At 35.2% G+C, this 15,010-nt stretch overlaps 1 protein-coding gene and 1 pseudogene across 1 annotated transcript; both read right to left on the reverse strand.

Annotated features, from left to right (window-relative positions):
* Positions 1-164: 164 nt before the first annotated feature.
* On the reverse strand, positions 165-2,751 carry LOC128215967 (uncharacterized; annotated as a pseudogene).
* Positions 2,752-6,427: 3,676 nt separating this feature from the next.
* LOC128217702 (B-cell receptor-associated protein 31-like) lies at positions 6,428-14,786 on the reverse strand. Its single transcript, XM_052925025.1, has 7 exons — positions 14,577-14,786; positions 12,280-12,380; positions 11,615-11,762; positions 9,981-10,092; positions 9,231-9,330; positions 8,739-8,839; positions 6,428-8,195 (listed from the first exon to the last, which is right to left on the reverse strand). Exons 1-7 carry the CDS (start codon positions 14,666-14,668, stop codon positions 8,157-8,159), a joined length of 693 nt encoding a protein of 230 aa, XP_052780985.1. The 5' UTR covers positions 14,669-14,786; the 3' UTR covers positions 6,428-8,156.
* Positions 14,787-15,010: the final 224 nt, after the last annotated feature.

A 15,010-nucleotide genomic window follows, 5' to 3' on the forward strand; every position in this document is an offset into this window, starting at 1 on the left:
CCTTAAAACAAGCAATGATGTACGGCTGCTGAAGAACTAAGCCTTTTCTTTCCTGACCTGACCAATTAGTACAAAGAAGCCATGAAATACGTTACACTGTACCTAAATTCTTCATAGTAATTTCAAAATGTATAATACTAAATGTTCAAAAGGTGATGCATTCATTTATTCAACAATACAACGGAAAGCAGTATTCACTTTTGAAAGAAAACGAAGAGCTGAACATGATATACATGTATCTCAGTCGTCCGAGAAATCATCAGTCTTTTTATTATTTAATGAACACTGAGTATTCATACACGTACGTATCTGTTGATGTGTTACATTTCAGCTTGATGATAAGAAGCCGGTTTTTCTCTCCACCGACATTCAAAGAGGAAGTACGTTTGCTGAAGAACAAAGCTCTAGGTCCGTACACTCCGTCTCTTTCCGTGGCCAGTTTAGCCAACTTTCTTTTCACGTCCTTGTCAACCTGCAGCACTGTGTCGGTGCCGAAGCAGCATACAAACACGTGACCACCAGGTGTCACGCGCACATCCAATGGTTCTAACATGTCAGGGTCGGTAAGTATGACAAGCGTGCTTCCCTTTTTGTCTATAGTGATAAGTTGATCTTTACATCGGTTTGTGATGTAGATGGTGTTCCCGTCGTTACTGAAGGCAAATCTCTCCACCGTGTCACTCGCGCTGTTGTCCTCATAAAGCTTAGCTATCAGCTGTCCTGACATCGTGTAGACGTAAAGCTCGGTGCTTGATGAGATGTAAAGGTTGTTCCAGCGGTGAGCTGCGGCGTAACAATCGTGGGTGAAAAATAATTTTCTTGTAGTCACAAGTTTTCCTTTTGTACCATTAATGAAATGCAGTTCGTGTATATCAACATCATTATCATCACCAGCAGCAACACCAATATCATCATCACCAGCATCCTCATCACCACAATTATTTACAGCGTAATTAACACAAACGGCCACTTCATTCCCGCCAATGGCACAAATCCCATGGATACTCGGGCAGATCACAGTGGTCGACAACCCTATACTCCTTGTCCAGGAGTTTTACTTTACAGTTGTTACCATCAGTGATAACAACATGTCCATCAGGCAGTTCACATACACCCATGATATCACAATCATCTTCGTCTGAACTCATCTTCACATTGTACTCCTTGAACCCCAGCACTTGGAACACATGATTTGGTTGAAATTGTTCTGCAACAGAAACAGATTCAGATGACACTCCAAAACTTTGTAAAGAGGTAAACCATTCTTCTATTGCTTTGTCTGGCTGATATGCTACAGTGCACGTTTTAACTGCTGTTAATCTCCATACAAGCTCTTGCGCTTCATTAATTTTTAACCTGAGGATTTTTTGTTTTCGATCACATCCATCAAGCTCTTCAGATCTTCATGCATTTGTGTGCAGAGGTCAATATCTTTCTTTATGGAAGATTCGTGTTTATCTATCAGATCGTCTAGTTCTTGAACAGTTTTCTTCTCCATCCTATCAAGAATGTCGGTAATCTTTTTACGGGTTGTCTTTATTTCATCAACAATAGCACCTCGAGTCTTCCTTAGTGAGACTGCATTTTTCTTTCTGATTGCTTTCCTATCTTCTAATTGCTTTCTGAGATCAGCTACCTTTTGTGAAAGTTAAGTAAACATTGGATCTTTGCGGATGCCCTTTGCAACATCTGGAATGTGCTGTATCGAAGAACAGAGCCTGGAAATAAATGACAAATACAATGGAATAAAATATGTTCTATGGTGATTAAAATTAAAATGCAAGTACAATTTATTTTGTATCACATTTGCTTTGTCTAACATTTATAAATACATCTACCACAGAAAAAATAAACGTGTTTATGTGGTATATAATATTGAACTAATTAAAACAAATATGTTAACAGTAGCTCGTATATAGATAAATTGTTTGATGTTAATTCAGGCTAAAATACACTCAACATGATATTGTAATACATTGTACTTACTAGTCTACGGTAGTAATCGTATAAACAGACGGTAACGTTTGCCCTCTGCCCTTACTGAATCATAATCAATTAAGATGTCAATTATTGATACAAACGCTTCAATAATTTATTCTTACATATAACCTGAAGTCCTTTAAGCATACCTGTGGTCAACGGCGACGCACACATGACAGCACAGCTGGTCATGGTCACCACACACGAGCTCCAATGCTTTACCAGAGTGTCTCTCACGTCGTTCCAGAGCGTCCACAATCCCTATGGCCGTCTTCCATTTCTTAACGTCATTCCTATCGAGCACCGAGTGTCTCTTGTATAAGACATTATGTTTTGTAACACAGTTGTCGCAGTAATACGTTGTGCACTTTGAACAAAAATGTTGAGCCTCAGTGTTCAGTCCATCTTCTTCACAAGAACAGGCGAAATCGTGGATGTAATCACCGCCCCTGTGAATGGAGGATCTGAAATTAGAAGCCAAATTCCTGCAATCTCCAGGGTTAAATTAAAACGAAAGTATCTGAAATGTCGTCCGCCCTCTTCCAAACAAGGAAGTTAATACAATATACCGGCCTACGTCTATGGTCATTTGATTGTCATGTGATTGAAACTTGATAATGATAGCTAGGACATATGGATTTGCTTTGGAGATAAAGTCATATTGTATTATATTTTTAAATACAGGTTCTTATAATCATATGTTCAAAAATTAATTTCTCAACATATACTCCAACTCTGTTTAAGACCAATAACTTAATTATACCCAACCATACTCAACGAATTGTAGAACGGTACTAGTGTTGTTTGGTAATGTAATGATGTTCTATTTTTGTCATATAAACACGTTTCAGTTATAAATACTTAATGAGTGATATCAATTGCTGTACGTGATTAGTTCACTTTAAAATCAATTACTTTATATTGATCAGTTTTCATGAATGCTACAGCTTGAGGGGTGGGGGGGGGGGGGGCGGAGGGCGGGGGCGTACCCTGCTTCACCCCCAAAACAATTTTTTTTTTCAAATATACCTTTTTATTCAAATATCCGGGAATATAACTTGGACAAAAAGTTCTCGTTTTTTTTCTCTTTTTATAGTTTATTTTCAACTCGTATTTACTGCAAACTTTTAACAAACATTATTTAATTTACTTTTATTAATGCATATATTTTCCAACTGATAATAGTTAATGCACGAAAGCAATTTTAAATTAGACATAACATGTATACATACCGAATTAATACGCGGCCATTTCTTGAATGAAAATTTTGAAAGGTCCGACATGTAAGTTAAAAAAAATGCGGCAAAACATGGGATTTAAACATGGGTCTTAGATTTAAAAGTTCATTTCATTAAATATGATTGGGTATTCAGTCATCCGTCATGGTCAAATCTAGAGTCTGGTTTGCTTGAAGACGTGTCGTTTCCAAGGCAAAAAGGGAAGAGCACGCTAGGTTGTTGACTTGGGAGGCGTGGGTACGGTAAAACAAAATATCACTTAATATGTTAATGGTTGTGTTAATATTCCGGGAAGTTCGTATAACATATAACAACGACAAACAGTTCAAGACGATGAGAACGATAATATAAAATCATATTTTTGTTCGAGCAGTTGTTTTCGTCTGTATTTTTTTGTATGAAAGCAAATGTTCGACCATTCCGCGTCAAAGTTGACGAAAGCGTTTAGAAAAAAACAGGATTACCATTTTTCTATTTTCAGTATATATCCTAACCTTTGCAAACTTTTTTAAAATTCAATTTTATTTTATTTATTTTTTTGCCAACATTTTCTGGTTTAAAGCTGCACTCACAGATATACCATTTTTACAATTTAGAAAGAGCAACTTTTTGCGTAAATATCTGCAAACCAATGATAAGATTGCTGACAAAAAATCAGAAAGTAGATTTTCATATTTCCGTTCGAAAATTAATGTTTTATGGCTTAAACCGTTACTAACGGGGTGAGAGTGGTCTAGTGGTATAGGTGTCCACCGCTCACCCAAGAGGTTGTGGGTTCGATCCCCACTAGGGGTACTTTCTCATGGCCTCTCAAAAAGGACACAGTACTGGTTTCTGCCCAGGAAACGGACTCGAGAGTGATCTTATAAGCTATCAGCTTTCGTCTCAATCGAGCTAAAAAAATAAAGTAGTATAAACCAACTGGTTTCCATGGATTTTTGCAAAAACTGGCTCGTTCCAAGACAAAAAATAGAAAAGTTGTCAAAACCTTCAATATCTGAGAGTGCAGCTTTAAAAGTAAAGTTTTGATCAAGGGGAAGTCAACTACAATTGATTTTAGAAGTAGTTCTTAAAGTTGATATTTTCACTCCTAAATTAGCAGTGAAATCAGTTATTTCACTGATAAAACTCCATATTTCATCGGAAAGCACGGAATAAACATATGTTTTCTCACAATATTTTATATAAACGCAGTTTACGCCCAAAACGGGCTCACGATCTTAAGCCTAACATATTATTGAAACGGGACCCTGATATATGGGATTGCGGAAACCTTCCACCAATAATATTTTGACGCATTCTCTTATTATTTATGCATAATGCCATAGATCAGTCGTTCGGATAATTTAAAAGGTAGTCCGCCGGTCTAATTCGTCACTACAAATTAAAAAATATATATGGCAACATGTTTGTACAGTTGTTGTTGTTCAAGTATATTCAATTTTGCCGCTTCCTTTGTTTTGTTTTTAGAATGTAAACGCTGAATAAAAAAAAACGCCGCCCTAATAGTCCACTCCGGTTTTCGCTTTTGTCTCCCTTTAGGATTTGAATAATTAATCTGTTCAAGCAGATCAATGAATTGTTATTATATAGTTAAGACATAATTATACAGTCGCCAAATTTGATTTGAAGACCAAAATTGAATTCACGTGCTAATGTTCTACGGGCCCCAAAATGATAATCGATAATCGGCCCGGGCCGCAAAACTGATAATCGCTGAGTCATGCAAATAATTGCAGAATCCTTGCACAAATGTGTTACTATATATAGTAACATGTGTATTAATAGTAGACGCTAAGTTACACGTTATCGCTAAGTTATAATACGTCTTAGATGGTGACGTCGATCCAAGTAAAGAGCGACTCATAAATGTTTGCTATATTAGATTGCACATACTGAACGTCAACGCTATGTATAATCCTCTGATCTAGATATATTTTAATATTACAATATTTAACCTATTTATTATAACTTTTTGTTATATTTTGTATATATACTCGTGTGTACTATATTGTTTGTTACTATGCATTCACGTTGACATTGATAATTATAAATATATGTGTTGTTGACGATGTACATTGTACAAGTCGAAATAAAATGTCTGTCTGTCTGTCTGTCTGTCTGTCTATAATGCGACAACTGAAACGACACAGAAGCCATCACATGTTTGAGGATGTAAACGTTTAGTACATAACATGACAGACACGTCGGTACCGAGCAACTGTCAGAAAAAAAAACGTGTTTAACGTTGTAGCTTTAGCAAGTATCAACCGGGTAATGCTCGTTGGCATTCGGACCTCCTCGGCCATTTTCCTTCGAAAACATCACCGGATGTGGACGTATTACAAGGTCAGAAATCTTTACATTTTAACTACGCTGCAAGTAAATTGCGTAGTAATTTCAATTTAGCAGTTAAACAAAATGACTTTACTCTTGGGAATCTTAATTATGTATGCTATAACCCACTTCACTGGCAATCATTTTAAACTAAGATATACAAAATACACGTTTAAACACTACAATTAATTAAAAAAAAAATACGAACTGCTTTTACCGATGTACCGGCGTAAATACGAGGTTGTTTTCGATGAAAAATGGCCGAGGAGTTCCGAATGGCTCGTTGGTGCTATGGTTGCTTCAATGTCGATGACGCATGAGTTAATGCCAACGACTTAATGTAAGTGTTAAATGAACAAATGTAACGAACTTCGGCACTGAAAAACAGTGCATCATGAGTGTCGGCCATACAGTTAGTATAACATTATTGGCATCAGCTTTTAAGTCATAGACGTCGTTGCTAAGATGATGGCGCTTCAGTTATATCAGTACAAATTAACTACTGCGTAATGGACGTCGGTGATACATTACGTGCACGCCATCACGGTCATATACGTCAGCGCTTAGTTACTGACCTGTCTTAAATGTCAAAACTAAGAAACTGAGACATCAATGGAGTCGATACTGACGCAGGCGTTGACTCCTGATAAACGCTGTTGCTAAGAGAATATAGGACTGATATAAAAGACGTCGATGATGAAGTTACCAGTGCGTCATAATTTCAGTAGCTACCTCCACCTCACATCATTGGCAATATTAAACTGGCCCGTCATTGATTTCGACGCTAATTAACTGACCCGCTCTGACAAATTAAAGGCACTGCGAAATGTAGACAGGTATACAAAACACAGGTTTACAAGATATACACAACATAAAAAATAAATGTAATTCTATTTAGGTCCTAACATGAAACTGGCAAAGAAGTTTATATAAATACATTCAGAGTGTAAGCCAACACAAAAATAATCTCTGAATAATTCTCACAGCCAATTTTAACAAAAAGAAACACACACGCACGTACACACGCACGCACGCACGCACGCACACACACACACACACACACCATCATAATCTTTCCGAGGATCAAAAACTATTATACAATGAATAAAACAATTCTTAAGCACGTAATTAAACCCTCATATACGTCGGATTTTTGAACAAAATGATAACTATGGCAAAGCATTTCAAAATAGTGCATAGTGTAGCTTCTTTTTCTTAAGTGGTTAATGACATCAATGACAATCTTGACTGGTGAATGACATCAATGACAATCTTGACTGGTGAATGACATCAATGACATCAATGACAATCTTGACTGGTGAATGACATCAATTACAATCTTGACTGGTGAATGACATCAATGACAATCTTGACTGCTTAATGACATCACTGGTGAATGACATAAATTACAATCTTGACTGGTGAATGACATCAATGACAATCTTGACTGGTGAATGACATCAATGACACTCTTAAGTGGTGAATGACATCAATGACAGTCTTGAGTGGTGAATGACATCAATGACAGTCTTAAGAGGCGAATGACATCAATGTCAATCTTACATGGTAAATGATATCAACTCAAAATCTTTTTATTTCACCAGAGTTTACAGTTAAGCAAATACTGTGGATTTATGGTGACTTACGTCTTAAGTTGTGAATGATAACAATGGTGAATGATCACTAGTATTATATGTATGTAAAATTGAAGTCTATCTTTTGGCGCTATATCACTACCAACTTCTTGGGGTTCCATCGAAATAGGTTTTTAGACAAATGTTGTTTATACCGATTTATTTTAGCTCGATTGTAAAAAAAATGATTCGCTTTCGATACCGTCTCCTGTGCAGAAACCAGTGCTGCTATCCTTTTTTTGGAGAGGCCACGAAGTGTCCGTTTTGAGAGGCCATGAGAAGGTGGAATTGATGGAGCTCGAATCCTATTACATAAACGAAGGAAGCATCTAGTGTTCATTTTACTTCAACTATGTGAAGTTTTTTTTTTTTAAATTATTCATTTTTGAAAGTTCATTCTCAAGGATCGTTATGCTTATGAATCCTAGCTTAGATCCACCATCTTGAAATCTGGTGCGCGGTTTAAATTGGCCAATAGAACTACCCCTCGTTTGGTATTCAGCAACTTAAGACAATCTTATGGTCATACTTCGTTCACGTTTTAGGCTTGTTATTTATACCACGGAATGCCATTAGCTTCATCAATTTTATAGATCCGTTATGGACCAATTAGGAATAACACTCAAGGCGTTAATAAGCCCAAAACCTTCCATGCGAGAGACGGACACTCAATTCTAGACCTCTCTCACATAAGTATAAACTAACTTTAGATGTTGACCACCGTCATTAAAAGCAAGTTCCATAAACACTTAATAAATGTGTGGTAAACTTATTGTATACATATTGTTAAGGAATTATGCATAAAAGAAACGAATATCACTAAAGAAGGAAAATAGATTGAGTTGATGAATACATATTTAAAACAATGATGCAGAAAATACGGGGTCTCGATCAAATATGGTACAATGCCTATTGGCACACAAACTTTTACACAAATTGCACAATTTCATTGATTATAAATCTAATTTTATGTCTTGCTGACGCCTGTTAATTCCTCAATTTTCACCTGAAACAAAAGACGACACTCGTTATTATAACAGTCTTTTCACAAAATAAGTCATAAAAAGAACCAGCCAGAAAAATGATAATGATGAAATCAAGAATATAACAAATATTGCTAGAATTTCCTAATGGTCGGTGCCCTTCTTTCATGCCTTTAATTTTCCAATAATGTTTGTTTATAAATATCATCATTGAAATTGCATCAAAGTATACCCTGTTGTGCGTCGCTCGTCTTCCATTAGAAGTAAGGTACATTGTAGATTGTTCCAACACTGGTCGCATGACCAAAGTGCAAAACATTTCATTTTACCATTTCAACTTTTTAATGATTGACATGTAATTTAAACATCCCATTCTCATGCAAATGTTCAGAAATTATAATATTTTTATTACTACCATCAAGTATCATCTTTATATTTACTTATATATTGTGTAAACGGTATGTCATATTAACAGTTTCAAACACTAAAACCAATGTATATTTTTAGACTATTCAGATTTGACAATCATTCTTCTAGAAACAGAACTACCATTTATTAGTACAAACCCGAGCCTTGGAATATTCATTTAACAGTCTGTTGTACTCCTTGTTCGTACTCTCTGACTGCTTCTTCAGCGCATCAAAGTCTGTCTGCTTCTCCTCAAGTTCTGAAAGAGGGACTTACATATTAAATGTTTAACAGTGTGAATTCATGTAGTGCTTTACAAAATTTGATAATTTTTCTGCAAGATTTCACATTTTCAAAACTGTTCAGACAATCAAGGGGCATGCATTAATAACTAAATTAAAGCTAGGGTTATGGACTATGCTTCACATGTGCAAATCATCACTGGTAATATGTGTATGATAAGTTTCATGTAAACATATTGATTTTTTTTAAATTTAGTTAGGCCAAGAAGTTGTTGCAGGATAACACAGAAGACGAACTTACTCTATGCCAACTAATTCATTCAATTTTTCATGTTTGTAAAACAGACCCATTAAAATCATCAGCAATAAGAACACAAGTGAGGCCACTAATTATCTCCCTTCACAGACCTTTTTTAATTTTCTCGAGCTCTTGTTCGGTTTCATCTAGCTGAGTGGCAAGATCTTCTTCCCCCTTAACAGCATCTACATCAGTGTCATCACTTCTCGCCTGGGGAGGGGAAAAATAATTATTTAAGTACTACACAGTTATATGTTTGTCTGTACAACAAGTACTAGCATAACAAGCTTGGAAAAGGCACCATGAAACACCCAGAATGACGTAAGCAGTTGAAATAGCGTTTATCAGGGGTTCGAACAACTGATAATTTGTCAATAAATAGCCAGGGTCCTGTTTGAGTATGACGGATTCATGTCCAAAGCAGGATTATTGGGCCTAGAATCGTTGTTATCTGAATTTAAAGTTCTTAATCCTTATTTCAGGATTAATTCTGAACGTTGAAAGCCCTTGGTTAACGGTTAGTCTTAAAGAAGTAAGAATGATACACTACAATTTAAAACAGTCTTAAAAATGCCATTGCAAGCAATTATATCTCCTATAAATAAAAGTATTTACTTATAAACACACATCTTCCAACAGACTCAGTTTATTTAAAACAGCCCTTGATATTTGACAAGTAAATGATGTGTTATTTTCCTTTTCATTTAAGATTTTGCTAAGGGAGGCCAATGAAACTTTAAACATACACTTACATGTAAAGTCCATGACAAATAAGTTATATTATAATATGATTTGATCTTTGAAAAGCCCAGTAAAAGTTGTAATAGTTGGTTGTAAACATACGAAGTTCGAATGTTAACCTTCTCTTCCATTTGTTTTCTTGAAGCACTTCTGGCATGTGTCTGGCTTGTCTCTGACTGAGCGGTCAACTGGGCTTGTAATGATACCAGCGTCACCAGGCGACGAATAATGCTGCAAGGACAGAACTGTAGTTAATTCTTAAAACATTGTATTATTTCAATATAGAAACATCTTAAACAGAATTTCACCAAATTTGTGTGATAGACTGATGTTCGCAACAGTTTGTGACGTCGATTTAAAGCTGCACTCTCACAGATATACCGTTTTTACAACTTTTTTTTTTTTTTTTTTTTTTTTGTCTTGGAATGAGCAAAGTTTTGCGTAAATATCTGCAAACCAATGATAAAAGATTGCTGACAAAAGATCAAATCGCAGATTTTCATATTTCCGTTCGAAAATTAATGTTTTATGGGAAAAATGCATAAAACATCATTTTTTTAACTTAAAAAACAAAAATCTGCGATCTCATTTTTTGTCAGCCGTCTTATATAACTGGTTTCCATGCATTTTCGCAAAAATTGGCTGGTTACAAGACAAAAAAAAAAGATGTCAAAACCTTCAATCTGTGAGAGTGCAACTTTAAAACATTTAAACCCGTTTAGTGAATGAAAAGGCTACCACGATGAAATCATTTCCGTATTGGAGCAGTAAACGCTTACGCAATAAGTAATTAGTCGACCGTTTAAATCGAAACTGTCGTATAATTCTGTATTTTGCATACTGATTGTTAATAACTTTTATTGTTTCTGAAGTTACATAGCAATGCAGAGGGTTATAGTTATACTGGTTCTTGAGTAACAGCTAGAACCCCGCCGACAGTACCATAGTTATGACAATAGGGTTATAAACAAAATGTTCAGTTTCCGACTATACTCTGGTGGCAGGAGATGAAATGGAACCATAGATTCTCTGACTTAATTAATGCAAATGTAAAACATGATCTACATTGAGCGAACGCTTATAAACACGTATGTTTGTCCCCAAGGAGTTTTAATCATCATTAAAGTCAGAGCTATGGGCTTTGCTTACCATGTCCCTATTGTCGTTGGCGCAATTTTACCAAGTTTCATTTAAATATCTTAAGCGGTACTGCATGACACAGCTGCCGAAAGTAATGACACAGCCGCATTCATTTCCTAGTTATGTAACATTTGAAGTGTCCGGAACATTATACCGCATTAAAATAATATGTTTATGATTACTGATGTCTATTGATAACAGTAACCATTATTTATATCTTTGAAGATGATTAATAACGTAAGTTCTTGATATCTATTAATGGCAAGTAAAACAGTTAATAAAGCGGGTATATGAGCATCATTCAATTGTAAAGGAGATCAGAATGCTCTTGGAAGCAACGTGTGTCTCTAACATCTCTCTCTCTCCCTCTGCAATTATACCTTTTATTGTTAAGAAGACACCAGCTACTCATTTATTGCTGTTATTTGTAAAAGCTGTTACTAGAAAAAGCTTTAGTATTGATTTAGCATTTAGCGTTTAGGAATAAAACTATTTTAGTGTTAAATGCACGGATGTTCTAATATGAATTTACGTTACTTTAAATAAGTAGTTTCATGACTCAGACTTGAATCAAACAGACACGCTATGAATTGTCGTTTGAAAGACTACTCACAACCAAAAGAACAGGGCTAATCCAGCAATGTAGAGGTTTCTCTGCGCAATGAACAGTCTCATGTGAGCGAGATTTTCCTGATTTGGTTTGTTCTTTAGGTCCTCTACGGACATCGGACCCGCATACTTTCTCACCTCCCTAATAGCATCTGGAAATTGATAACAGATTGTCATATCTATACAACGCAGCATGGTTAAAATTTGCACAAGCCTGCAAGCCCTGCCTGTTAAAAAATCTGATTATTTTATAGCAGAGCTTGATACAATTTTCAAGCCCAGTACTATGGTATGAATTCGGACTTGTTTTTCTAAGTCTTTTAACGATGACTGTTAATGCAAGAATATGTATTCCGCCAGATCATTTATAAACGGCTTTCAATTTCCATTTATTGTATAAACTGATAGATATATGGTATCATTGTATTTTGTATTTTCGGTCTCACTATAAGAATGTATCTTGAGATGGAAATTAAGAGTTTCTTAGGAAAATAAAACATTTAATTTGAGAATGTGGCTGAAATTCAGACTCCCCCAAAAGGCCATAAATGTACAGTTTTTACTAACTAAAACTGTAAAAAGTACATTGTTTCTCTGCATTGTATGTCAAGAACACGAGAACGCTTAGTTATATGAATTTTAAAAACGTTTTAAATTGATATATCTTACCCATGACCATAACAAGTAGAATCGCTATGAAAACATTGAAGGAGATGTTGGACAACCTGGCACACTTCTGTACGAGACTCGAGCGGAAGATGCTCTGCCATCTGTAAAAGTACTTACACTACTATGATACAACAGTCAAGAAATGATTATAATACAAGTTACGATAAGAAAAGACCTGGCTTTTTTGATTCGGTCTAACAATGGGCATATCTAATAACAAGTCAATGTTGTGCATATTGTCATTTTATGGTGGCATATTACTGCCGTAAGATAACCTGATGCGTTTGCGAATTGTTTCGTGTTAACCACTTAATTTTCGCGATAATTTTCTAGCTAACTAGTTGATATTCGCGTTACTTTTTTGGTAAGATAAATATCATAAGACTAAAATCAGGTTTTAAAGTGCCCAGCACTGCCACCTATCACCTTTTTTAGTTATACAACGCTTACAGGTTAACTAGTTCTGGTTTGCGAATTCCACTAACATATTAACTGTTTAACGTAATAAGATTCGTGTTACCATTTACTTAATAAATAAATGGTATAATGTAAAGTATCAATTTATCTTGTGTATCAGCATGGTTCAAATCATAAACCAGGTGATATGTATGAAAACGTTGAAACTCCTTTGAGGACACTGAAATTGAACTCCTGGTCTATGTCTAGATATTCAAATTTTATCCTAATTATGCCCTTTCGTATATTGTGTTAAAATATGACTGATTTTCTGTGAGTTTCCATATACAGAGTTCGGCCAATTCATAACTCAATATATCTATAGCAGAGCACAGAGACAGGACTCTAAATATCTATGTATGCAAATATTCGAATAATTCACTGTGTCAAACTTTTCAAAGGATTTTCATGTTTTATTCTGTTTTAGATAATCTTAAATCAGACAAGCTAAGTGAAACGAATGTCAAATTCACCACCTTTCTAATGGCGAGAAAGTTATCATTGTCTAATAATACATATTCACAGTGTGTTGATGTTGTTGAATGGTTTTCCTTATACAGCACTCGAGATATGCGTTATTCTGATGATGTGAAGCGGTTTTGGCGGATAAGGCTTAGGTTTTTTTAAGGGGGAAATTTCTCAACCTAATGTCTGGATGAAAACATTCAGGGTCAAACCATATCTTGCTGAGAAAATAAAAGAGAGTTGTGCAGTATTTGAACATATAAAGTTAATCCATGAAGATGACACCGGCCAATTATAGACCTTTAAATTGTGTGTAGATTGTAAGACGAATAAAATGGGAAGACAAAGTAAAAAAGTAAAAATGTGAACAGTATTGGCAATAATATATGATGCTGATTAAAATAAGTCCAATGTCATCATTTACAACAATTAGTGATTAAAAGGAACTGTAACTAAAGAAAACAATGTAGATATCTATATTATCCAGAATATCTACACATCAACACTGACATTGACACAATACGACCGACGCAAGACTGATCTTTTTGTATTAATATTCAGTTTAGCTCATATATAACCAATTGTGAACGCAACCTGGTTGTTTTTAATACTAAAAATCACGCAGAAAGAAATCGCAATAAGAGATACATGATGCTCGCTATAGTCATACAAATGATCACTTGTGCTCTTGCAATGTATGATGTGAGTACGAAAGGTAACGTGTGTAATATATCATGTAATTTTATGACAAAAATGACTGGGTGAAAAAGCACATACATAATCTAATGCCAAACGGATAAAAAGGTAATCGTAAATAATCTTTATTTCTTTGCAAGTTTTAAAATGAGGTAGCGAAAAATGTGAACTATTTTTAATATTTACAACGCAAAATAAATTGTTTGCACGTTTTTGTTTTACATTTTAACAATATCTAGTTTGGTGTTTGGGCGTATTTTATTACGTTTTTCTCCTGTATTGAAGTAAAAAGTAACTTTCGACGATTTAAGGGGGTGGGGGTGGGCGCTTAGTGCGTGTCCCCTCCCGTGGACCTGCCAGTGGAATACCATATTACCGTTATGTACAGATAAACTACACAACCTCTTTAGAATGTCGTTCAAAACGTATATGTAACCTTTATTGAATACACCTTGCATTATCCGTATGCTTACGGTCTCCTTTGTACATTGTGAATGTTTATATTTTAACCACAAACTGTTCACAACGTTGCAAATATTTAATTTGATTATTATCAGTTTTTGAAAGAATATAGTCAGTAGGCACACAAGCAGACTTACATAATTAAAACTTTTTATGATAAAAAATATTGTAATATCAACACATTTTTTTTAAAAGTATTATAGACCGAAGGTACATACCTTGCTGGTGATATAAAGGGTAGGAGAAGTAAAGTTATAACCCCTATCTCCCCATAAAGAAACACCGCTATTAAATACCACTGCAATGCCATTGTCTGTTTGTCTGCAAATAAAGTGAATAGTTCCAAACAAGGAAGCACTTTTAAACAAGGAAGCAATTGTATTTTAAGTGGTGAGTAACGCCACGCATTTATGTGTTGACGTAATACAAATCAATGGCTAATAAGAGCAGCGCTGAGCAATCACTTAACTCGCTTGTTATCACAACTAAACACTTATTAAAACAGAATATACGGCCTTGCTGTATTAAATGTGCACATCATTTCGGAAGCATGTGCATTAATTTCCATTTGTATATCATTTGAACAGTTCTTGAGTTATGGTCAATATACAAGTTTTGACACAATGAAGCTGACATCAAGGTTATGACAATA

This window comes from Mya arenaria, chromosome 14 (genome assembly GCF_026914265.1).
Source record: "Mya arenaria isolate MELC-2E11 chromosome 14, ASM2691426v1".
In the NCBI taxonomy this organism is placed as follows: domain Eukaryota; kingdom Metazoa; phylum Mollusca; class Bivalvia; order Myida; family Myidae; genus Mya; species Mya arenaria.

Excerpts from the sequence above, each read along its gene's own strand:
- LOC128217702 (XM_052925025.1), bottom strand. The coding sequence starts at position 14,668 with ATGGCATTGCAGTGGTATTTAATAGCGGTGTTTCTTTATGGGGAGATA. Across the intron at positions 10,093-11,614 it reads TTAGCCCTGTTCTTTTGGTT|CATTATTCGTCGCCTGGTGA; the intron begins GTGAGTAGTCTT and ends CTGTCCTTGCAG. Across the intron at positions 8,840-9,230 it reads GCTCGAGAAAATTAAAAAAG|AACTTGAGGAGAAGCAGACA; the intron begins GTCTGTGAAGGG and ends TCCCTCTTTCAG.